The sequence below is a fragment of the Psammomys obesus genome, unplaced genomic scaffold (genome assembly GCF_907164565.1).
Source record: "Psammomys obesus unplaced genomic scaffold, mPsaObe1.curated_primary_1811, whole genome shotgun sequence".
NCBI lineage: Eukaryota > Metazoa > Chordata > Mammalia > Rodentia > Muridae > Psammomys > Psammomys obesus.
In genome coordinates this window covers 11,573,919-11,601,034 of record NW_026596143.1, presented here as the reverse complement: position 1 = coordinate 11,601,034, position 27,116 = coordinate 11,573,919, and the positions used below count along the sequence as shown (strand labels likewise).

Here is a 27,116-nt window from a genome sequence, read left to right as displayed (position 1 = left end):
AACATATAACCAATAAACTAATCATAAATTGCATATACCGGCTTTCACTTGGTCCTTACATTCAATATTCAATGTAATATTAAGTATTCTAGCTGGAGCAATTTAGATACTAGAAAGAAATGAAAGATGACAAATCGTAAAGGGAGTAAAACTATTTGTTTGCAGAGGACACGATCGTATATGTAGGTGGTCTCCAACGTATGACAGGCTACACAGAAATGCACACACAAGCATGCAGGCTGAGAGACCGCGTACAGTTGCCTGTGTGAACACACACAGGCTGGCACTGCAGACAGAAAGCCATGCCATCACACAGAGACTTGTAGACCGCACAGAGCTACATATTCAAATGCACACAGGCTGACAAATACACACAGATGGCTGCGCAGACACTCGCAGGCTGACACACCGCACATAAATAGCCGAGCAAATCTACGCTTAGACTGACTAACAGACCATAAGCTAGCGGCCAGGCAAGCACACACAGGCTGACAGACTGCCCACAGATGCATCTACTAGCACGCATAGTCTCACGTGCTGCACACAGATGTCTTTGCAGACACACACCAACTTACAGACTGCACGTGGACGCGTACAAGCACACACAGATTGATCCACTACTCACAGATGTCCATAAAAACACGTGTTGTCAGACCATACCCAGCCGAACGTGCAAACACGCACGGACTGACAAACGACATATAGCTGCTTGTGTAAACGCTCACACACTGGTGCCCTACACACAGATGAACGTGGAAACACAGAGAGCAACAGAATGCACATAGATTCGTAGGCAGACACACACAGACTTACAGATTGCATGTAGATGCACATGCAAACATTCAAACATGAGACAACTAATCAGTGAATTTGGCAAAGTTTCGGGATAACATATTAACATGAAAAGAACCAGTTACGTTTTGGCCAGCTAAGAATGGACAATCCAATGAAGATGGTCACAATTTTTGTAATAACGATAATAATAATATTTACTTAGGAATGAATTCACCCAACAAGAAAGAGACAGGTTCAGGCCCTGGACTTGAAAGCTGTCACCATGACAGATGAAGATACGCCTGTGATCCCAGCGCTCAAGGAGGCAGAGGCAGGCGGATCGCTGTGAGTTCGAGGCCAGCCTGGTCTACAAAGCGAGTCCAGGACAGCCAGGACTATACAGAGAAACTGTTTGGAAAAAAAACTAAACAAAAAAAGGGCTGGCTCTGTAATCTGCAGTAAAGGCTGCAGGCGCCTGCCCTGTAGGCATAAAATCGCTACTGTCAGCCTCACGGGGCACCGAGCGTCTTTTCTGAGCTGTGTCCCCTCATGGCCCTAGACTGGTAAACTCTGGGTTTTAGTTCTCTCTTTGTGTAACAACTACACGAGTGTATTTTGCATATGTGTGGACTCTTGCACGCACAGATAGGCATATCCACACGAGCGTGCCTCTGTGCCATAGCCGTTAGCTGTGCTTTCCTAGCACAGCGCTGCCTCTTGCAAACTGTTCACACTTAAATTCTAGTCATAAGCCTGAGCACACGATTTCACTAGTACGAATGCGGCCTGCAGTGAAGCAAGGTGAAGTGAAAACTCCGATTTTTACTGTTGGAAATCATTAGGTCTAAAAATAACAGTACTTGGTGGTTAGTAGAGTCTTCTGTTAAAAACATGTTTTTGGTTTTTGTTTGTTTGTTTCTTTGTTTTCACCCAGAGACTCAAAAGAAGTGACGTGGCTTGATAACGGAAGCTTCCTATAACACCAGAGAGGGAATGAACACAGGCACCAGGTTCAAACTACAATAGGCACCATGGGCCATGGTAATGAACATTAACTGACACAGACAGATAGAACCCCCCGTCTGTTACCATCTGCGGTCCACACACGGTGCCGTCAGCCACGTACGCGTTATCTCCTCCGTCCGCTCTGGTAGACACCCCGAGAGGTACAGACAGACACACGCTGTCGTGGACGTACGAGTACATCACAGCGCGAGCACTGCTTTTCTGACTCTTATTTGGCCGGAAGCAAGTCAGTTTGCCGCAGAGGACATCCCTGGAAATGGAAACACGGAGATTCCGTCATCGTTTTATTTCTCGGTGATTCCAATTCAAGCATTGCGTGAACACTTAGCTTGGTTAATGGCATGCAACCAGAAAAACGACGCAATGGTAACACTGTTTTATGATGCTAAGACTGCTAAGACGTGAGTGGCCAAACCAAACAGATTAGCACTGTGGCAGAACTATACCGAATTCACGGGTATACACACGGCTTTATCTTCCATTACAGGCCTCAGGGGTCACCGAGGCCGACTCGAATACCGTTCAGCCGGTCTGGACCTGCCGTCCTGACATTGCTTCCGAAGGTGGCTAACCCCTTATTCTTTCTGCATCTTCTGATATCTGCCGCTACTGTGTTATCACACACATGATGACACCACATGGAGTTTTACGATACATTTGGTTTGTTACTCAAATGCAGGTGTTCACGTGTGCTCCCGTGTGCATGTGTACCCGCACATGGAAGACAGCGCTGGGTGTCAGTCGCTGAGTGCTGTGTACCTTTCCGTTCCGTGACCCGGTCTTACTGGCTCACCAAGCTATCTCGGCTTGGGGGCTGTGGAGTCCCTGGGATCTGCCTTACTCTGTCCCCACCCCCCGGCACGAAGATTACAAGTGTTTCCCACCACAGCTGGCTTTCTCCCCACGAGGTCGGTGACTCCTGTTCTGGCACGCCCTTTACTGACTGAGGTTGAATCTTCCCAGCCCCCTTTATGGCTTTTTAAAATAGACAAGTAAAATTCCAGCAGCCCTTGTTACATGGTAACTGCCCCCAGGAGCTGTTCTATGGTATAATAAACCATGTTGCCACAAAAAAAAAAGAAAAAATTAAAATACCTGCTTTAGGATTCTTGCCAAGATAGAGTTAAAAGACAACCCAGTTTTAGTTCTTAGTTGGGAACAGAACTCCTGATTTTCTCAAGTCTGAGCAGTTCCTCTTAATAAGTGTGCTCCCACTCCCCATCCAGTCTCATCCTTAGGACGGTGGGTGCTCACACACTCACTGAAAATATTTCCCAGCCATGCAACTTGCTAGTTGTCCTTATGTACTGTTTGTCTCTTGACAAGCAACAGGACTCGGAAAATAAAATCACTTCCTATATACGTACTTTTGTCCACAAGGTAATGAGTATGAATTTTTAAGACCACAGTTCTCCAGTTTTTCACGTGGTGAATTAACTTTTTCAAAACAGGCGTAGGAAGCTCCTTGAGACCCTAAAATGGAAACATGCACTTTAGGTGATATCCTTCAATCCAGATTACACACTCTTTAGTCGTGGACTAATAAAACTGTCCTTGCAGAATGGGCATGCATGTCTCATGCTTCGTTTGACTTCCACGGGCAACCTGCCAATGTCATGCCACAAAACAAAAGGGATTATATCCATTGCTACAGGTCATATTGATGTGTTTACTTATTTCTTCGTTGTTTTGAAACAAGGTGTATTATGTATCTCACACTGGCCTTGGACTTGAAAATCTCCTGTCTCAGCCTGCAGATGGTTGGAATTATATGTACATTGTCCATCTTTGCAACCTTAAATTTTTTTTAAATATGCATTTTGTGTGTGTGTGTGAGAGAGAGAGAGAGGGAGAGAGAGAAATCAGAGGGTAAGTTCATATATTGTTTCTCAGGCACAATTCACATTGCTTTTTAATGATTTTATGTGTATGCATGCCTATGATTAAGTATTTGCCTCCTATAGCCCTCGCTACTTCCGTTAGCTCTTCAAAACTTCAGTTGTTAATCTGTTGGGAAAAATCCACCATAATTTGTATAAAATAATAAAGATAAATTAAGTTTAAAAAAATATTAAAAGGGAGACAAACACTATGGTAGGGACATTTAAACACGATAATGAGATTTTCAGAATGCTGTAGTTTTTGCACAGTCTATTCCTAGGAGATGCTGGCAACGAGATCTCACCAAGACCAGTCTAGAACCAGTCTAGACCACTATATGTTTATATTTCTTACACTACTTAATGTTTAGGTATGGTTAATAAAATAATAGAAATTTTTAAAGAATATGAAAATATTAAAAAAAAAAAACAACAGAAAAGCAACATGCAAGAAATGTGGAACACCACAAAAAGACCAAATATTCAAATTACAGGAATAGATGAGGGATGAAAAATCTCAGGTCAATGATAAATCAAACATGCCTTCCTGATAGAAGTCCTAGAGAATGCAGAACCGTAGGGAACACTCCTCAACACAACGAAAGCTATATATGAGCAGCTGATAGCCAGCATTATCCTAAATGGAGAAAAACTTGAAGCAACTCCCCCTGACATGATGAACGGGACGGGACCATTCATGATCCTATTCCTTTTTAAGTGTTGTATTTGAAGCACTGGGGCAAAAGAAGGCAAGAGAAGAAAGTTAAAGGGATAAAAATAGAAGGAGAACTCTGGGTGAGATGCTCAGTCCTCATTCAGAGGCAAAGAGGATGGACATCAGAAGAGGGAGAAAACAGGGAACAGGACAGGAGCCTGCCACAGAGGGCCTCTGAAAGACTACACTGCAGCGTATCAAAGCAGATGCTGAGACTCAGCCAAACTTTGGGCAGAGTGCAGGTAATCTTATGAAAGAAGGGGGAGACAGAAAGAGCTGGAGGGGACAGGAGCTCCACAAGGAGAGCAACAGAACCAAAAAAATCTGGACACAGGGGTGTTTTCTGAGACTGATATACCAACCAAGGACCATGCATGGGGATAATCTAGAACCCCTGCACAAATGTAGGCCATGGCAGCTCAGTGTCCAAGTGGGTTCCCTAGTAAGGGGAACATGGGCTGTACTATGTACTTCAGACACAATCAAGCTGGATGTGACCTGAACTCTTTCTCCCTAAGGATTACCTCTCAACCTATCTGAAGGTGCTATGCAAGTCGGCAGGGGAGCAAAGCACTCAAGTCCTACACAGATATAACAGCTGTAAACCACAATAATGACTAGAATAGCAAGAACCCTAAAGTGGCATTTCTATCCTGCGGGTAGCCAGCAGTCTGGTTGGGCTTAAGGTACTCTCAGCACAAGGGAATCCAAGCCTGACACTGTAAACGAGGCAGCTACCTGGCTGGTGCAGCCATGGAGAATCCACCACTGCTGCCATCCCAAACTAGTCTCATTTCTAACTGTATTGTAAGTCCTTATCCTTAGACTCACAGGTACATGCAGCTCTCACCCCTCAGAGAGACCAACACAGAAATCCACAACTGGTGGAAATGCAGAGGACAATTGACTGCGGCGTGCCCCACCCCAAACGATGCATTGCCGATACAACTCCATTACAACCACTGCACCCAAGGCTCGGGACATTGCAAAAGAGCCAGAGGAAGAGCCAGAGAATTGGGACACAGGGCTGTTTGCTGCTCTCCTGCCTAGGGAGGCTGCATCCATTAACATCTCAACAACAACAACAAAAATGTTGCCTAAGCAGGGCCTAAACAATGCATGAGCAGTTAACACACCAATGTAGAGGGCTTTCTCCCTAGAGAAAGATCCACACGCAGTTAACGGCTGATAAGAGAGCGGTAATCAGCCTTTATCTGTAGCAAGCTTCCTGATACCATCATTCAGTCCCAAGCAGGCAGCCTTAAACCCATACATATAGGAGCAACGCTAAACACAACAGGCTGCACGTACACCACATATGTGCGTATGTTTATTAAATAAGAGGTCATAAATCTGAGAGACGGGGGAATGTGTGTGAAACTGGAGGAGCGAGGGAGTATGGAAATGATATATAGTGTATTATAAAAAAATACATGAAACAAGAGTTTAAAGAGAGTTTCCTGATAACGGGGCAACATCGCCCCCCGTTAGTCTCTATAGGGTAACGAGTAAGGAGCCCATGTCAGGAACGGGGTATCTCCTTTGGTTAATGAGGTTCCACAGACCACCCCCAGACACTACAGGTCATCACCATTGCTCTTGGTTCCCTCCCAGAACTTAGCGGGAAGATCCTGTTGCTGGAGATGCCACCAAGCTTTTACTGCCCTGGGAGTTTCGTCTTTACTGGCTGGCTTTAACAATGCCAGGAGGTGTTAAATGCCAGATATGTGTGTTACCACAGCAGAAAACTAACCACCGTAATTAATTCTTCAGCTGTGAACCTGCAAGCTGTAATAAACAATGGCCTGGCAAGACACGCCCACCAGTGCAACAGTAGAACAATGTCAGAGGAGTAACCAACCGCTTTCTGATTGGATGTCAGGTTAATTCCATAAGATGGTACGTACCCGGTACCCGGTACATACCTGGTAATGTAATTTGGGCTAAGAACCTGTGGCTAGCCAGGTCACATTCCCTGGGAGAGAACCCATTATGGTCATAGAATTACACAGATGCCTAATGACTTGTGAATATACCGGTACCCCATTCGTCTAAATGCTTTTGTGAGGGTTCCTTCCTAATAACAGGCCATCCATCATGCTCACCATGGCAGGTTTTTCTCTTATTCTCTGACTTCAAGCTCTTTCTTAGTGAACTTCCTCTCCAGGTTTTAGTGGGAAGCCAATCCTTTCCTTCAGGTCATGGTGTCTCAGATAGAAAGGCCTAGCCATCCCAAATGCTCTCCCACCTCAAGGACCAGTCATAGCCACAAGATTCTCGCATCATCCTGAAGGGTAATTTCCTGTTAGCTCCTTTCCCAAACCCTCTGCTGTGGTTTCTAACATTGCATTGTAAATTTTTTGTTCATTCAAATTATTTCAATCACTCTACACATAGATAATCATATTAGGGCACACTAAAAACACCAGCAGGCATGTAGGATTTATCTGGATTTCTCTAAAACGTTCTTTGATAAAATATAGGAACAAGGTCAAGACAGGAGATTAATGAGTTCAAAGGCAGCCTCAACTATGTAATGAGATTATCTCAAAACTAACAAAACCTGACAGAAATCATAAGCAGGAGCTCTGGCCAGGTAGCGGGTGACAGCTGTAATATTGGCAGACCCCAGTCAGGAAATGGATTACGTGTGAAAGACATCCATTCCAAGCTTTGTAAGGTTCATGGTTCTATACTGGATTATGAACAGAAAATTAGGGTGTCACAGTCTGCTTATTTGCTATTCACATTTTAACATAATTTGGGAGATATAAGCAACATACTTTTTGCAAATCAAACCTTGAGAAAGGGCATGCATACATACCATTTTTCTTGGAAATTTTCAATCATGACTATAATTTTTTTATTCTTTAATTTCAGTTTTGACTTTCTTAAAATCGTGGCCCGAGCTCTTCCTCATCTAGGCTCTATGGTACGTGACATGTAGCCCTCAGAGCAATCCACGTGCAACACGAATACAAAAGAAAGCAGTACCTTTTCCAAACAAGCTGACACACTGGTCGTTAAGAGCTTGGCAACGCCCATTGTAGCAGTACGCGGATCCCAGCCTGCACAAGTGGCCGTTCACTGCGAAAGTGTCAGGGACACACTGGCTAGAGACTCCGTCGCAGTATTCTGTGAAATCACACTCTGGGTCATGAGCCTTCCTGCAGGGCGTGCCCGCTGAGGACAGCTAGGGACAGGAAAGAAGATGAGGGGCTGTGAATGACTCTATAATTGTTTGCCAAAGAAATTGACTAACCATGTCTGACTGTGCCTGATTGGGGGACAAAGAGACCTTCCCAAACTAAGGGTTCTAGAAAGGAAAAATCGGGTAAAACATCTGCCGGGAAGTCCAAGAGAAGGATCACTTCAGGATGTGCACAGATCCCCAGTGGCAGCTTGCAGCCAGTCCCTGCCTCTGTTCCACAGCGTGCATGTGGATTGAGAAGCACAGAACAACTGTTTCCACCTCTGATGTCAAGACCCAGAAACCAGTTGAAACCTGACTCTGAGAACACATATACAGAATCTCTTTTATATTTTTAAATTAGGAATGGAACTCACATGCTCATTTAATACAAAAGTGCTTAGACTAATGCATGCTTAATAATGTGGTAACACATCTCACCACCAATGGTCATGATTTTTGAGAACAGAAGAGTCTCTCTGTATAGTTCAGATACATTTTTGTGGCTGGTTGGAAAAAAAAATTCTCATCTGCTGCCATCCACAACAAATGTCACAGTGTCCAAATGTTGACCTACTATGTGTTGGACACACAGTGTAGTCACCTGTGATTGAACTAATATTTAATAAAGGAAAAATAATAAAGTAGTATCTTTAGTGAAAGACAACATTTCAATTTAGAATTTTATACCCTGGAAATATAACTGAATTAGAGGGCCAGCAAGATGATAAATACCAATGAGAAATAAAGACTTTCCTAGGCAAACAGTAGCTAAAGGAATCCATTCTTAGTAGATCAGATTACAAGAAATAGTAGAGGAAGGCTTTCAGGTACAAGAAACAGGACGTGATGGCTGGAGTGTAGCTCGGTGATAGCTCGGGCATGGTTAATGTGTACACATGGCTGGAGTGTGGCTGGGTGACAGGGCTCATGCCTAGCATACGCACAGAGCAGGGAAATAGTTCAGTGATAGAGTACTTGCCTAGCCTGCCCGGAGGGCAGGAGTGTGTCTCAGGGGTAGAGTGCATGCCTAGCATGAGTTCTAGCCTTAACACAACAAAGAAGCAAACCATTAAATAAAGAAAGCATAATTAAAATGTTAAGAAATATGATAGCTGGCAGACATTTGCAAAGGGAAATGAAGAGAGTAGAAAATGGAATGCATGATTCAAATTATATTCTCTCCTTGTGTGTCACCAAAAGCTAGAAAAGTGGTAATAGCAGTGATGAGTTTCATGTTTCCTAGACTATTGGAGTTCTCATGTAGCACTTGTTCACCATACAAAGGTGGTTAATTATGAGAACTTCTACGCAGCTAATCAAAGATTATTGAAGTCTGAGCAACTAGTAAAATGATGGTTAAGAAATCTAAATAGAAAAAAGTAAAAGAAAGCTACAAGTTATATGGTTTTGCTTTGCATTTAATTTGCAAAGCAATTTTAAGTATCATATGTGGAAACACAGAGTAGTACATTTACTCTGGAAAGTCACTCTTCCATTTTCTAAAGAAGTTTCATATCTATTTGCTACAGGACTCAGCAGTCCCCAGTACAAGTAACTAGACAGAAATGAGTTGTAATATTTTTGTGAAAGTAAAATTACAAACATAGAAAGCCAATTGGTGAGTGTTAGAGACTGTGTGTAGACAACTGGGAAGAAGCAAGAGACCGTGGGAGGCAACAGAACCACCACCCTTGAGTAAGATGCTGATGTTGACTGTTCTAACACTCAGAAACTCATTAACCAAGTTTCGTTGTATTAAGTTAGATATTAGTAGAAATTTGAGGCAGTTGATGGTATGAGTCTGTAATCCCAGAACTCAGGAGAAGGCAGTAGGAGGGTTTCAGGATTAAAGTCAGCCTGGATGTCAAGTTCAAAAAAAAGAAAGAGAGAGAGAGAAGGAAGGAAGGAAAGAAGAAAGGAAGGAAAGAAGAGAAGGAAAGAAGGAAAGAAAGAAAGAAAGAAAGAAAGAAAGAAAGAAAGGAAGGAAGGAAGGAAGGAAGGAAGGAAGGAAGGAAGGAAGGAAGGAAGGAAGGAAGGAAGGAAGAGAGGGAGGGAAAAAGAAAAATATAGGAAACCAAAAACACCATAAAACCCAAGAATGTACAAGGCCCTGAGTTCAGTCTTCAGCACCACAAGAAATTGAGAGCAATTGGGGGAAAGGAACATCCGAAGTTTTAGTAGATTGGCGATTTGCAAGAATGGGAACCCTAAAGTATTTTGTATTGCGGAGCTTGCATTCTCGTCCAGCCATAGTTGGATAGCTGGGGATACTGCTGTATTTCTGCTTCAGTTTATCATGCTTTTGTGTAAGAATCAAGAATGCACACAGCCAGTGCTGGTGAGATGGCTCACTGGTTAAAGGCGCCTGATGCCAAGTCTGAAGCCTGAGTTCGATCCCTAGAGCACACTTGGTAGAGGGAGAGAACCTAAAACCACAAGTTATCCTCTGGCCTTCATACATGCACCACGATATGCGTGCGTGTGTCCACACGTATACCTGCAATAAAAACCAATTAAAATGTTGTCATTCCAGTGACAGAAACCATCTTGGCCGCTCTCGGTACATTTTCTTACCAATCTGTGACTGCTTTGCCCGGTGTGTGTTTTGTCTGCTACTCACGTGATTTTCACCAGTCATCATTTATTTGACTTTAGGAGTTATCAGACTATTGGCACAGCGTACTGTATACATTTTATCCCGTCTGAGCATTGAGAAGATGATCAGTTTTGTGGTCTCCCTACCATAGACCAGGAAGCACCAGCTGGAGATGACTTTTTAAGTCCGTGGTACTTTGTCATGAAATCCCTCCTGCTTCCTCTGTGTCATTGCACGTAGACTTGGTAAATCTAGTCCTGTATTCCTGCGCACGGGTTTCCCCTCTGAGAAGTGCTGGCCGCTTACCTGACAGCTTGGCGTGCAACACGGCCCAGATCCACACTGTGCCGACGCTTTCAGTCGACAGGTTTCAGAGTCACAGCACTCTCTAAACCGACACTCCTGCAATTTCATCAGAAACAGGATTCCAGTTAGGACAGGCCCCCGCTTCTTCTTCCTCCCCTCCCTTCTCCCCTTCCTTTCTGAGACGGACTATCATGTAGCCAAGGTTGCTCTGCCGTACAGAAATAGCATTTATATTAGTTGTTGACCCATAAGGTGAAAATTTGGGCAATTGACTCAGGCTTTAGGCTTTACTAATATGAAATATATTTTTGAGAGAAGTGTGACTTTTTAGGAGAAACTTTCTCCAGTTGTCTCATTAATGATTTGTTTGCTCTACATTTCTATTGAAAATGAAGCTAAACTTTAGGAAGTGCAACCAAGACACAGTATTTATTCACAGACTCTTTCCTCCACCCAACAGTGTTAGTCATGGCCTACTTAAGACATAAAACATCAACAACTGTCACAAAACCAACAGCATATGGAGTCTGTATGTCATGACAGTGTTTGGAGGCTTCTCATGTCATGGCTGTTTGCAGGGACTCCATAGAGGGGACTTCTGGGATATCGCTATTTATTTTGCTTTCACATAGTTCAGATGATACCCACATCCCTTGACTTCTCTATGGAAGACACATCAGTCCCTCTTCATTTCTCTCCTGGTAATTTCAGGTCCTCCTGATTGGCCTTTGCTGTCTGGATGAGCCTTACTGCACACAAGATAGAGGACCAGTTAAGGGGAGTGGGGATCTGTTAATGTCAGAGTATGGCCACCTCAGGAAGTCATAGGACAACGGAAATATCAGATTTTGTCTACAGACTAGAGTTGATCATTGTTGGGTATTGGTGTGGTACTGGTCTCCCTGTCTTTAATAAAATGACTGGATTCCAGAAGAGGAGTGCTAAGTAGCAACATTTAACCATATTGAAGGCAGGTGCAGGCAGTAAGGCAGGAGGTAAGGCTCAGAAGGCAGCCAGTGGTCTTGACCCGCAGGCTGGGAGCTCGCTTCACAGGCAGACACGGTGCAGACACTTGCTTAGAGTAGCCTGGGTCCCTGTCCGGGTGTCGGCCATGCTGCAGTCATTACTGGGCACTGTTATGGACATTTCAGTTTCTGGTATGTAAACATGTTCTGTTATGATTGCGGGGTTTCAGTTTGTCCACACCTGTTAGTTGTTTCATACGGAGCATGGTCTTTGCCAGCTGGAATTAGTTGAATTCTGAGGCCCTTGAGGGGTATAAATATGACAGCCCCCAGGAAGACTGCACAGTAGCTTGGAGAAGTAGGCTTGCTGTGTTTGCTGTTTGTTGGTTTGCTGGTTCCCTGGACTTCTGGATTTCCTGACGACGGATATTGGTTTTGCCCCCAAAAGAATCCTACGACCCTACCCAGCAGGGAGAAGGGGGCTACATCCCCTTTCCCTTACAATGTTCTTTTTCTCCTACCTGGGGTTGGGGGTTGGAAGGGAGGTATAAGGTATAAGGAACCCTCAAATAAAGTAGTGTTTAAAAAAACTAGCGCCTACAGGACACTGCTGGAAAGAGTCTTCTAGAGTCATTCTGTTGGCCAGATTCCTTGTGGCTGTGTGACTGGACTTTTTTTTGTTTTGTTTTGTTTTGTTTTGTTTTGTTTTTGCTATCTATCAAGTATAGGCCAGAATTTTCTCCTAGAAACTACCTGGATTCTTTCTTGTAATTGTCCTATAACTCCTTGATGATGCCATACTGTGTCCTCTTCTTCACTCTTTATGCCCTCTTCTTCACTCTTTATGCCCTTTTGAGTCCCCCTCTGCCACATCTGACTTCTGCTGGATATTGTTCTCAGATTTTAAGGACTCCTGAGGTTACATTGAGCCTACCTTTTCCTCAGGCTTGTAATCTTACTTATTTCTACAAGGCATTTTTTTAATGTATGTATAATATACATAACCACAAACTTCAGAATGTGAAGTAGAGACACCTATGAATGTTTGTCTTGCCTTCCACCAAAGCGTTGGTCTGAAGTATGGATCTTCAAGCAGACCAATGGGCCATGTGCTGTTCCTGCAAGCTAAGCTCTGATGCAAAGAGCCTTGGAATGGTCCGGGCCCAGTAGTGTCTGTAGGACCAAACTGAGAGCATTAGCCAGTGATTTCAAGATTGCAGCTCTTTAACTTTTAGGATATAAAAGCACCTACAGACCATATACACACAAATGGACATAAACATGCGCCAATAAAAATCTACTTGGAAAAAACAGATGCCAGCTGGAGTTAGCCCTGCTCTCCATACTCTGTAGAAGAAAGATGTTCACTATTTCTCAGAAAATTTTCTTATGAGGGACAAGTCTCAATGTTTTTGTTTTATTTTGAGATTATGTTTTAATTACATGTCTTCAATTCCTTTTTTTTTTCTCTCCAAACCCTCCCAATACCACTCTCCACTCTCCTTCAAATTCATTGCCTCTTTTTTCATCAACTGCATATATGTACTTGTATAAACATATATATATCACAAAATATAACCTGTTGAGTCCCGAGTCCATATATTTTTCTGGGCTGACCATTTGGCTCTGACCAACAAACTGGTGTGTTTTTTCCAGGGAAGGGCCACCTCTTTCCATCCCAGCTTTTCTGAGTTGCCTGCAGTTCTTTGTGGAGGGTGAGGCCTCGTGTGTCCCTCCACCCCCGCCATCCAGTTTGGCTTGTTCCTTAGTGTCAGTGGCATACTTGTTCCGCTCAGGTTTGGGCAGTCGTGTTGGTGAGACTTTACAGGTGTAGCTTCTGATGTCCATGTGGGAGACACCGTCTCACGAAAGACTTCCTGATCCTCTGGCTCTTTCAGTATTTCTGCTCCTTCTGTGGTGGGTGTTCCCTGAGCTAGGTGCGGGAGTGTTTTGTAGATGTATCCATTGGGACTGGGCTCTACAACCCTCCATCTTGATTGGCTGAGACAAGTTTCCTTGATGAGGGGTAAAGGCTACACATATCTGTAGGTATAAAGAAAAATGCTTGTAGATTGTTGTTTGCGATTACGCTGGTTTGGTAAGTTAGTGGTTGTAGATTCTCCTCCAATCACCAGTTTCACTAGCACTGATGAGTGGGCGAGGTTTCCAGTACTATGTGTGGTCTCCCTTTGCTGAGTGGATCTTAAGTTCCATTCGGTATGTGTGCCACTATGGCATCCACAGGATTATTGTGCCGTGCTGGTCAATGGTCTTGTCTATAAGTGTCATAGCAGGGTAGGAATGCCAGTTGTATCTCTCCTTTGGAAGCTTGCAGGACACCTTATGGTACCATGAAAGGTAGTCTTCGGGGGGTGTGCAGGCCAATTCCAGCTCTGGGGCCTCCGGGGCCTGTTTCTGAAGTGTGTGCTATCTTCATCAGTAGGACTTAGCTCCCCCATCATGTGTGTAACCAAAGGCCCTAGCAACAGGGTGTATGACTGGGGAGTCTCTTAAAAAGACAGCGCTGACCAACAGCTCAAAGGAGGACTTCTCATGTCTGTTACGGGGGGGTTGTTATGTTGTCTCTGGGGTTTGGAGAAGGATCTGTCAGCCCAGATGAGAGAAGTTTGTTAAAACTATATATGTGTATTTGCATGTGGAATTACATGTACTTTAGGTTATGGTTTCCTTTCTTTCTTTTTAAAATGATCACTAGTACGAGTCCTTGTGTCCTTTTCAGCCATCCATAGTGTCATTTTGCTTCCCTCCTTCCGTCTGTCTTTACCTCCCTCCTGGATCTATGTGTTTTATCCACAAGCTGATCACTGTGACTCTGAGGGAGGATCAATAGTTTACAGTGCCATCAAGCCCACTCTGATAAGGAATATAAATACCGCTGTGGCTCAGGAGCCCACCCACAGCAAACTTTTCGTGCAAAGAGTAAAAATATTCTTCTGCAACAGTGAACAGGGAGGACATGCTAAAAGAATGGTGACAATCAGCCCAAACCCCATGACAGGTATCTGAAAGCCCAGCCAGCACCCAAGAGGCAAGTTGGGAGATCATGAGGTTAGGGTCCTATGCAGTAGAACCCTGTATCAAAAGAGAAGTCTGTTTATAATTCTAGAAACTCACATAGTAGCCAAAGACTGCATTGTTTCCTTCTTTCATTAAAAGCAGCCAGCATTTTCTTAAGTCAGGGAGATGGCACCACATTTAGTGGCAGGAAAATGCAAGAGCAGCACAGTGCTGCTGCATATCAGTAAAGTCAACTAGCACGAGAGTCACAAGTTCAAGGTCAACCTTTGCCACACAAAACCCTGTGTTATAAAAGAAAATCACAAAAGCAATTCATTTATTTTTTTTCCTTCTTTCTCACATATTAGATAGATGGTAAAGATGTCATCATATATAGCCAACACATACGATGACAACATGCTTTGTACGGACCAGAACAACTGTGGTCAAACATGGATGCGAGCTACTCACCGTGTCATTGCCACAGTCACATTCTTCATTAGCTTCCACGATTCCATCACCACACACGGAATGATTTAGTTGTAGCACTTGCACATTTGAAAGGTTACCAACACATTTCACCTCAAAATTTGAAGCATAACGTCTGTAGTCATGCTTGCTACAGTTGCTAAAAGTCTTCATCCCGCTGGAACTCCTAAAGCGAAATGATAAACAAGCCTATTAAAACACCACATCTAGACAATGCTCCATTGGTAAGTCATGTGACCCACAGGGCATGTGACTCACAAGATGGCTCAAATAAAAACATATACTTCAGAAGAGGTTAAATCAAACATAATTAAACCTGAGTTTTCGATTGCTTGACTTGAATGTAATCTGCAATACTATGCTTCTTACAAACTGCTATGAGTGTACTCTCTCATTGGGCAGGACCCTGTGACTGTGATCAAGGCCTAATGGGAACTAGGAGTCCTGTTCATGCAGTGGAGACTCCACCCTCTATGGTTTAATGTCTTGTGTCTAGCGTCCTCTTTCTCCTCCTCGTTCCTATCTATCTGCAGATAGTGCACAATGCCTCTCACTTGTAAAATCTCTCCTTGAACCACAAATTCCAGATTACACTGCTCAAAATACTCTTACCGTATGCCATGTCTGCCTCATCATTTCACATGGAACTCATCAAATTCATTTTAAATTGCTTTTTAAAAAATGATTTAAGTTAAATGTACATTTACCAGAAAGAATGATAATTTTATAAGTCATCTCATTTAATAATTAACATACTCAGTTTTTTTTTCTAGAACTGCTCACTCTAAACTCTTTCTTACATTTCCATTTATTGTCTTAGTTGTGGATTGTTTTTATTGAGTTTTCTAGATAAGAAATCATAATGCATGCAAATTTTCCTCCTTTAAATCCTCCCTCTTTTCTCTTTACAACAAATAGTAACTAAAGTTCCCAGAGAACTATATTGCATTATTAAGGGTATCACTAAACAACAAAGTAGCAAGAGTATCATGTATGGAAATAAGATTTCACAATTTTTCCTCAACATTGAATTGTATTCCTCTAATTCCCTCTAATGAAAATATCTTTGTAATACCCTATAGCACATCCCAGACTCAGACATCACATGGAAAGTATTCTATATAGCTTATCAAGCAGGATAGAATTTCCAACTTATAACATGAAAATTAATTAAAATGTCAATGTTTATCAACTCATGGAATTAATCTTGGAGGCATGTATATAAAATTAATCATGATTAGGCATTGGAGAGATGGACCGGCATCCATATTATATTTCACCACCATCTGTAATTTCAGATCTAGGGGATCTTGGATCTGGTGTCCTCTTCCTTCCTTAGTGAGCACCAAGCAAGCACCCGGCATAAAAAAAAAAAAAACACACGCGAGCAAAACATACATGAAATAAAATAAATAAATGTGATGAAGAATTAAAACAAAATTCATCATAAACAGTCTTACAATGCTTCCTGTTGCATTATACACGGAGCTCTGGGACAGGAACAATTATCGACATCATCATATGTTAATCCTATCTGCAGGCCAATCAGTTGAGCAATAACCACTGAGAATCCCTCCAAACCTAAGTCTTCTGGATACTAAAATAAAGACAATTGAAGAGAGAAATAATTATATAAGAATAACGCAAAGGCAAGTAATAAATATCTTTGCAATAACAAAATTTTATTCTCTAATTCCTTTTATGTTCAGGGTACCTTATAATACTTTACTTTGCTATACATAGCTATGCTAATTGGCTACTTTAATTTACCTGCAAGTTTTTATTTAAACATTCATTAAAATCAAGTGATTAAAAAAACCTATAGAACAAGCCAGGAGTGGTGGTGCACGCCTGTAATCCCAGTCTAGGGCAGCCAAGGCTACACAGAGAAATCCTGTTTCAAAAACAAACAAACAAACAAAAAACCTACCAAACAACCACATATTGCAGACATGTGTAGGGCTTAAAACAGAAGCATTCTATCAGTATGGAAAAAAAAAAAGAATAGCTAGTAGGTATGCTTCCCTAATGTCTGAGTATCTAAATTTGAAATCCTAAGTGTTGCAATCTGAAAGTTAAAGCCAAAACAGGGCATGGGGAATGACACCCAATTTGGGAACATCAGATTTGGGGGTAAAATGTAGACACTGGAGTCTTAATGCCCAGTAACACAGGAGCTGCAGCCTTCTACTTTTAAAGTTGTCTAACTGAAAATAAATGGTTGGCTAAAGTCATGCAGATGAAGAAACTCCTCAAAATGAAACAACTTTCAAGTTAAACTGCCCCAAACCATTTCAGTCACAAAGCTATCATAGTGAGTTCTGCAGATGTGAAAAGTGCCATGCAGCACCCTTCTCCAAGGTGAATCCACCTGATTCACGGCTGGCTTACCTCCTCACAACGTCCTCAACCCCCCAGATCTGGCCAGATCCCAGTCCAGTGCCCCAACCTGTGCTGGTCACACAGTTGCCTGCACTGCTTCCACTAGGGCCCACCCTGCCTCTGCCGCCTATGCCAACCCAACATCTCTACCCAGTCAGCCCTCCTCCAACATCCCAGGCGTGGACCACGACACACATTATGCACACCAGTCTGGTCCCCACTGTTCACTTGACTTCATTCCATCTCAGCCAGTGGTTCTTAGCTTCCTAATGCTGCAACCCTTCTGTTGGCATAATGTTCTTTTGGAATGTATACACCTTACCCTTGTTCATTCAAATGCTGATTTCTCTCCCCCACTCTCTGGTTTCAATCCAGACATTGTGTTGTGATACTTATTCTAAGAATCACCTGTCTAAACTTTGTGTAAATGTGCCTAAATAAAACAACCAGCCAGAATGTTGAGCAACGGAGAGGAAGGAGTAGGAAGGAGAGGAGAGGAGCCAGAGGACAGGAAGGAGTGGGAGGCAAAGGAGCTGGGAGAGGAGAGAGGCTGGAGGAGAGGTATTGGAACAATGCTGGATGAGAAATCACCTAAGATTTCACAAAAAACAAGTATAGTGGGTGAATCTAAATGTTAGGAAACTAGGAGGGCTTGGAGGTTTAGGATGGAGTAACTATTGCCCAGCATTGTTTTCTAGGTTACCTAAATAAATCATAGTCTCTGTGTGGTGATTTGGTTATATAGCTGTTTAGGATTAAAAGCAGCATTACTAAAAGATATATCAATAGTAAATAAAAACTAATACACCTTCAATACAGTTCCTCATATTGTGGCAACCCCTAGCTATAAGATTATTTCGTTGTTACTTCATAACTGCAATTTTCCTACTGTTATAAGTTGCAGTGTAAATGTCTGATATGGACCCCCAAAGGGGTTGTGAACCATAGGCTGAGAACCACCCATCTAAGCCATTTCTAACTTCTAGGCCCAACCTATCCCTGAATCCTCTCTTTTGTCCTAACCTCTGTCCACACCAGACACAGAACTAACAAAGAATTTCACAGGCGCAGAGTTCATTGCAAAAATACCAGCATTCTGAAAGATCAGGCAAGGATCTCCTCTCCAAAACCTCCCAGTCCTGTAGAAATGTTTGCTGATCAGAATTACTTAGAAGAACCCTCAGGAAGCAGAATTTAAAAGAAAAAATTATAAACTTCATGAAATAATTCAAAGAGTTTAAGGAATACACAAGGAAACAGCTCAATGAAATTAAGAAGAATAAATGTCTGTCTATGTGATGCCTAAGAAAAGACAAATATAAAGCTGATGGAAATGAAGACAATCTAGGACTTGAAAATGGAATTTAGAAAAGAGACAGAAACAGGAAATGTGGGATATTATACAAATATCAAACCTCCAAATTGTAGGCATAGATGAGAGAGGAAACCTTAGCCGATGGCAGAGACCAGAACCTCAACAAGAGCATAGAAGAAAATTTCCCCAAGCTAAAGATGACACACCTATACAGACATAAGAAGCACAGAACACCAACATCCCCATGAATAGTAATAAAAAGCTTTCCAACTTAAAAAAAAATTCTACCATGCTTTCAAAAGAACTAATCAAATATATATATGTAAGGAGCACTACCAAACTCATTCCATGAACCCAGTACCACACTAATACCCAAACTAGGTAAAGACACAAAAACCAAAGAGAACTACAGTCTGATACCTCTAGTGAATATAAATTCACAATATTCAACAAAATACTTGCAAACAGAACACAGACATACATCAAAAAGATTATCCACCTCATGATTAAGTTGGCTTTATCTCTAAGAATGCAGGGATGGTTCAATATATACAAATCGACAAATGCAGTTAACCACATAATGGATATAAAGATGAAAAGGCTACATGACCATCTCAATAGATGCAAGAAAGGCCTTTCACAAGATCTGACATTCCTTCATAACAAAAATCCTAGAGAATGTAGAATCAGAGGGAATATACCTTGACATAATAAAAACTAGACGAGAAACCCACAGCCAACAGCATCCTCAACGGAGAAAACTTGAAGCAATCCCCCTGAAGTCAGGAATGGGACAAGGCTGTCCACTGTCCTCACTCCCTTCCAGCACTGTGTTTGAAGCACTAGCTGAAGCAATAAGGCAATCCCAATCTAAACCCTTACCTTATTTCCAAAGAAATAGGAAAAATATCATTGTAAAGCTCAAATGAAGCCACAAAAGACCCAAAATAATCAGAATAAAATTAATAATGTCATAGGAATTACCATTTCAGACGACAAGCTATATCACAGAGCCAGAGTAATAAAAACAGTATGTTAATAGCACCCCAACAGACATGTAAACCAATAGAACAAAACCAAAGACCCAAATGTGAGTAGGCATAGCTTCAGCTGTTTAATATTTGACAAAGATGCCAAAGAAACATATGTCGGCGACAAGAAAGAAGCTTCAACAAATGGTGCTGGGAAACTGCAGAAGCATGAAATTAGACCCACATGGATCACTGTGCAAAACTAATTCCAACTGGATTAGAGACCTCAATGTGAAACCCGAAACCTATAGAAGAAAGCACAGGCAGCATCTCCTCTCACAGATGGAGGTGAAGACTCTGTGACTAGGTCTCCATTTGCCCAAGAAATAAGGCCAGTAATTGACAAGCTGCCCTTTGTAATAGTAAATAGCTTCAGCAGGGGGGGAAAAAAAAAAACAACAATCAACTGGGTAAAGAAGAAACCACAGACTGGGACAGAATCGTGATCAGCTATACACCTAACATATTATATTAATATATTAATATATATTAGTTATATATTAATATATTTATATCACTATATATTAATATAATAATTTATATTAACATAAATATAATATATTGTGATATATAATAACATATTGCATTAAAATTAACATATTAATATCCAGAATATGTAAAGAATCCAAAAAGAAAAAACCGAAAGACAACAACAAAACAAATAATTTTAAACATGGGCGAGTTTTCAAAACAATGTTAAGAAATGATTTTTAAAATGTTTCTAGCAATTGGGGAAATTCAAATCAAAACACCTGAGATTTCATCTTACCCCAGTCAGAATGCCAACGATCAACAAAGCAACTGACAACAAAGGCTGGAGAGGGTGTGGGGAGAAGGGACCCCTGCTTCACTGTTGGTAGGGCCAAAAACTAGTCCAGCCACTCTGGATTTTACTGTGGAGAATTCTCAAAATGCTGAAAATAAATCTAACGTATTTATGCGTATGCTCACAGCACCTGATACCCTACTCCACAGATACTTGCTCAGCCATATTCATGGCTGTTCCACTCACAACAGGGAGGAGGTGAAACCACCATCTACACAATGAAATACTATTCAGACAGGAATAAAAATAACATCATGAACTTTGCGGATAAATGGATGGAACTATAAAAGAGCAAATGGAGTGAGGTAACCCAGACCCAGAAATACAAATGTAGTATGTTCTCTCTTGTCCGAGGCCCCAGGCTCCAAGTCTTCCAATGTGCATAAGTACACAGGAGTAACTGCAGAAACCAGGAGAGGTAAAAGGGATCCAGTTGGAAGAGGAGATGGGGTGGTAAAAGAGAAGGGAATAAACAGCAGGGCACTGGAACTACAGGTAACTGAGAAGTGCTGAGAGTGAAGAAATAGTCTTCTCCAGGGAAGAGCACTCCTCCTCCTGTGGGTTATTTTATAACATAGTTATCCCTGAAATTACACACACACACACACACACACACACACACACATGACGTTAACAGACTGAAAATGTTGTACTTGTTTATTTTATGTATTTATTTACTAAAGAAAAAGAGGTCATGGATTTGAGGGAGAGGAAGATGGGGTACCTAGGAGGGATGAGAGGGAGGACAGAGAAGATGAAATGACATAGTTACATTTCAATTTCAAAGAATAAAAACAAATAAAAGAGAATAAGACTAAAAAAATAAAAACAAAACCTATGGAAGCCAGAGCTAAAATGAAAAACTTCAGTGAAATGAGTACTCTTTTTAAGTAATGGAAAACATATTTTATATTCCTAATGAGACTATATTGATCTGAGGAAAGTAATGCAGTTTGATAACGCCATGGGTCTCAGGAGCTAAAATGGCATTTTGATAAGCGTTTAGTTTATTGTGTTCTCGTTTTGCTAGCATGTGATGTGTCTCACAGGGTCTGGCTTCTAAAGCTACAGTTTCTGCCACCTACACAGTAATCGTGCACCATGACATCAGGATTCTGAAGCTAAATCTATCTACTATCTACCGCTTTAATAAAAAATACGCATTAAGCAATGACCTAAAATGGAATTATAGCTAGAGGAGCTCAAATTTCCCTTCTTTTTGCTTTGTAAATTATTACATTATCAGGCTGTTATGTCCTTCTCTGGTCAGGGTTTTCAATCAATAATTCTAAGTATGTATTTAAAATGTTCTTGACTCTGCATAAATCCATGTGACTGTCTAAATGTCTGTATTGGTCCTTTGAAAGAATAAATGAATGAATTGTTTTGCCTTGTTAAAAACCAAATTTGGAAAACCAAACAAATAAACACAAAGAGAATCAGAGCAGGGAGAAATAATTTATAGAAAGAAAAAATAAACCTCATGAAGAGTTGGGTTGTAAAAAAAATAAAAACATCAAGATTCCTTGCTAAATGAACTAAGGAAACAAAGTTATGACTCTTATAAAAGCTCCAAGGAGAGAGATATATTAAAGGACATGTCACACAAAGAGTTAATTACATGCTTGCATAGTTGACAATTTAGAAAAATATGAGCTCCTGCTTGCTTTCCTGTAGTTTACAACTAAGAACTGTTTTTATAGTTTTAAAATGCCTTAAAATTTCAAAGAAAAATATTTTGTGGTACATGAAAACTATACTTCATTCAAATATGACTATCCACAAATTAAGTTTTATTGGCACACAGTTGGCTCTTCGATTGCGAAACTGAGCTCCTGTAGTTTGCTAATCTTTGAACCAGCACTTTTCTCATAAGGCATACAATTAAGAGCAGCACAGGGCGTTTAAACAAGAGAAGAGAAAAGGCTGACTTACGAACATTAGTCTTGTCAAGTTGGCACAATCACCGGAGGAGTGTGTTTCAATGGGAGATCCTTCGCACTGGGTTGGCCTGTGGGCATGTCGGGGAGGATTGTCTTGACTAAGTTAATTGATCTGAAAAGATCCAGCCTGCTGTAGGCAGAGCCATTCTCCAGGGAGTGGGGGTACTGAGTTGAGAACTAGCAAGCAAGGAAACATGTATACGTTCATTTCTCATGGCTCTTGACTGTGGGCATGACCGCTGGAAGATCCGGACGCTGTGACTTTCCTGATTTGATGGACTGTAACCTGGGATTGTAAGCTGACTGAATCCCTTTCTTCCTCGAGTTGTATATCGCCAGAGTATTTAATCAGAGCCACAGAAATGAATGTAAAACAGGCACAGATGAGGGTAACCTGCTTCTGTTGTCAAAAACACCAGAGAGGGACATCTCTGCAACATCTGTAGCTGTCTTACATTGTAGCCTTCAGTCCACCACAGTTAAGGCCTTGTAGCGACAGATTTAGTGAAGCCGTGCACTCGTCACAAGAACTAGTGAAGGAAATAAGAGTGAGGCATGATGCTCAGGTATCTGTCTCTCAGGCTCACAAGACGAAAGCAATTTTCTACCATGGGAGCTGAAAAGAACCGTTTCATCAGGCTACAGATCCCTGAGGAAACAACAGAAGGTGCTCAGAAACTCTGGGATTAGGAAACCAAGTTATACTCCAACTAGATGCCATATGCTACCATCAGCAGCCCTGGGAATGGGTTATCTCTTTTTGAGTTGTTGACCACGGACCCACAAACAGAAACCAGCCACCTCTTTGCTATCTCTAAGGCCGCTCTGCAAGATGGAACTTAGACCTGCCACTGTCAACAAGATCAAGAATCTGTGGCTAGATAGGTCCCGGTCAGAGAGTCTACTGTTATTCTGCTAAACGGACACAGCATTAACATGACTCGTAATGACTTTCTGCTATACCTATAGGTCAGGGTGTCTCTCAGCCCTCATCAGAGAAGCCTCTCCTTGCTGAGAATGGCCAATGTGCAGAGAGGCAGAGACTTGGGTGTGCTCAGTCTTGACTAGGGATAGGCATCACACTCTTCTCCCTACAGTCCAGGGATCTATAGGGGAGAGGAGGCAGAAAGGCATAGAGTCAGGGTGGCAGACGACTTCAAGGAAACCGGTTTCCAGACAAAACACAGCAGACGGGCGTACACATGATCTCACAGCAATGATGGCAACATCCGTGAGACCGGCACAGATTCAAGGCAGACAAAAATCTCAGCAGGGAGGCGGGCAAGTGACTTTGAGGTCCCACCCTCTAGATGAGGAACCATTGACGTGTGATTGTGACTGAGAGAGAGAAAATCTTTTTTTTTTTTTTTAATGGTGTGAAACCCTTATATCTAGGAGTAATCTGACAGCACAAATGGACTGGATGCATTTAAAAGAGGTAAGGGAGAGGGAAAGCAAGGGGCAGGGATGTGGATGCATGTGGCAAAAAAAAAAAAAAAAAAGTTCTAAAAAAACTAGCAAATTTTCTTTGTTTATTTGTTTGTTTCCAAAAATTATTTTTTGAAAAAAAAAAAAGTAAGTTACTTCCTCAATCCATGAGTGAAGGACTGTTGTCAGGACTCATAGAAAAGTGCTCTCAGGTAGAAGGGAGATCTGCAGACAGAGGAGCAAGCAGCTAAACAAACCTGACTGTGCTCCAAGCAAGACTGGGAGAGTGATTCCATTGCCTCCCAGGGAGCACTCACCCATGCACACACAAACACAAACACACACACACACACGGGTACACAGTTTCCAAAGGATACACAGTTACAGTTCCCAGGAGACCCCAGAGCAGGAGCCAGGAGGTTCTGGATCCTAGAGCGTGTAGGTGAGAGACTGAGGCAAAAAGAAGTGATTACAGGCACCGCGGGGAGAGACAGAACCCTAAAACTAGAGAGAAGATGATGAAGCAAAATGATTTTAAATGTTCGCATGGAGTTAATAAGGATTAGAGAGAAAATATAAAACCAAAAAAACTGACAGAAAATTAATATAATACAACTTATCAGGTCAACAATTAATATCCACACAGAAAAGGCTTCTGCATAACCAGCATACGGGAGAGTGAGAGAGAACGTGTGAGCACACAAAGTCCTTAAATATTTCTATAGAATGGTAGTTCGCAACCTTCCTAATGCCGAGATCCTTTAACACAGTTCCTTATGTTGTGGTGACCCCCCCAACCATGAAATTATTTTGCTGCTACTTCATAACTGTAATTTTTGCTACTGTTCTGAATCATCATGTTAATGTCCATGTTTCCCAATGATCTTAGGGGACCCTTGTGAAAGGGTGATTTGACTCCTAAAGGTCAACCTGTCGCCATCCACCGGTTTAGAACTGCTGCTTAGAGGATGCAAGTAAGCTACAAACAGGTGAGAGAGACAAGTATGGCTTTAAATTTTCAAGCGGAAGCTGAGACAACCAGAGACTAGCGAATTCCAAGGTGTGTGTGTGTGTGTGTGTGTGTGTGTGTGTGTGTGTGTGTGTGGTGTGTGTGGTGTGTGTGTGTGTGTGTGTGTGTGTTGACACAATTAATCAGATATTTAAAAGAATCAAATGCCTTCTCTGTCACACAACTCTCATGATAGGGATGTGAGGCAGTGGAATGTGAAACAGAAACATACATGTTCCAAAGGAGACAGAGCAAATACTGTCACATTCCAGCTGTGCAGGATCAAGAAGACATGTTGCCTAGAATGTCTCTAGAGTGGAGGAAGAAGACTTTCTCAAATATGTAAGAAGGTAGCCATATTTTGGACAAATCAAGGTGATGCAATTATTAAATCCAGGAAGGACCAATTGGTGTGTAAATAAAAGCAATTTAATATTGGTTCGTTACTTGGCTCTTAAGAGAATAAAATGAAATTTGTGAAAACAGCGTGGCGTGTTATAAAATGGCAAACACAAGTTGACGGCTTTTGCTTAAACCTTGGACACGCAGAGGCATCTTTACTTTTGAGCTAGTGTTTGCGTTACTTAAAATCTAAGGCAACTTTACTAAATGTCACAACTGGTTAGTGCAAGGATGTATGAGTCTTTGTACTATAATAATTATAGTTAAAATTTGTAATACAATGAGATGTTTTTAAATTTGAACAACTTTGTCCCAGGAGAATATATGCATGTAGGAAAAACCAACTTGTTAGAAACATTTAAGCACTACATAAACACTTACATAGTGGAAGGTTGTTAAAAAGTAGCAATACAGTGAAGAATGGAAACAACATACCATACCAATACCCACAGAAGAGCTTTTATTGCATAATTCACCCGGTGACGCTGTTCCAATGTATTTCGGATGTTTCCTGTAACTACACAATGATGGTTTGACTTTGTATTTGTGTAATTATGTAGAACAATATAAAAGCATATATTTATATAACCACCTCACGAGGTTAAAAAATTACTTGAGAAACATAAAAAGTTCCAATCTGGATATCTAAGAAAGCATGTAAACTATTCAAATTATTGGAATTATTCACTTGCTATCACCTTTCTTTCTTCCCCTAGTTCCCAGATGTGTTATTATTTTATTATCTGAAGTGCTACTGAGTTTCCCTTATGCAGTAATTCCTTAGGTCACTAAAATTTGAAAAGTCAAGAAAAGAACTTGTATCACAAACCAACCTACACAAATATATCCCGTGAAAAAGTACACATGAAATACATTAGTCTGTGTGGGTAATATTAAACAAACAAATCTTATTAATTAGATTAGACTGATATAATTTGCAGAAAGCTGATATACAAACTCATGAAATTTAGGACTTGTTTACATGAATTCTACTTTAAGTATAAAACCACACCAAGATAAAATTGATCATTATTGCTTTTATTTTTAAACTATCACCTTCATAATATGTACATATTTTGTCATATATATAATTTTTATCTAATTATATATATATATATTTAAATAATCTTAGAATATGATAGATATAAAGTTGAGCTTAATGGAATTATTGATCTGTTTATCATGCAGAACATTGTCTACTTACATGAGTAAGTGTGTTATCTCATGGGGGGACTGTAGGGTATGATGATCTTGTTTCCAGCCCAGTAGTCTTTGTAAAATATCATTAGCATCTCCATCAGTGGAAATTTGATTTTTATCTGACCATAGTTCCAAGGAAGCTAACATAACAGTCAATTCCAGCTGAGTGAACATCTATGAATAGGATTACAGTGAATGTTACAAAAACATCAACCATTATATCAAATACAGAAAAGTTCACTAGAGTAATGGGAACATTAATAGAATATATTCAAGCAACTAATTTTCATACTTATAAAATGCAAATTATAGTCAATGGTTTGTTTTGTTTTGTTTTTTTCATAAAATTAGAAATCGGAATTGTAAAAACTTACAGTGTTGACAAGCCCAATAATCTGGAAAATTTTCTGTGATACAGCCTTAATGTCAGATCCCATATAATCATACTGAAATACAAATTTAATGTTTTAGGATTATTAAAAGAATATGGTACTAAATTTTCAACTGTCAGATTATTTTTGTAACACAGGACAAGCATAGGCTTTATCAAGCATTTCCACATGGTAATACTTTTTATTTTATTTTATTTTATTTTATTTTATTTTATTTTATTTTATT

The 27,116-nt window shown here is 41.0% G+C and overlaps 1 protein-coding gene across 1 annotated transcript in view; it reads right to left on the bottom strand.

The window, feature by feature from the left end:
* Window positions 1-27,116, bottom strand: part of LOC129666343 (disintegrin and metalloproteinase domain-containing protein 18-like) — a 57,020-nt gene that overhangs the window by 8,927 nt on the left and 20,977 nt on the right. The window contains exons 8-16 of the mRNA XM_055593400.1: window positions 26,873-26,944; window positions 26,503-26,672; window positions 25,734-25,815; window positions 16,423-16,559; window positions 14,945-15,128; window positions 10,491-10,586; window positions 7,390-7,588; window positions 3,168-3,273; window positions 1,864-2,050 (exon numbers count right to left, since the gene is read on the bottom strand). Coding sequence (XP_055449375.1) covers window positions 1,864-2,050; window positions 3,168-3,273; window positions 7,390-7,588; window positions 10,491-10,586; window positions 14,945-15,128; window positions 16,423-16,559; window positions 25,734-25,815; window positions 26,503-26,672; window positions 26,873-26,944 — 1,233 coding nt within the window. The remainder of the gene's footprint in view (window positions 1-1,863; window positions 2,051-3,167; window positions 3,274-7,389; window positions 7,589-10,490; window positions 10,587-14,944; window positions 15,129-16,422; window positions 16,560-25,733; window positions 25,816-26,502; window positions 26,673-26,872; window positions 26,945-27,116) is intronic.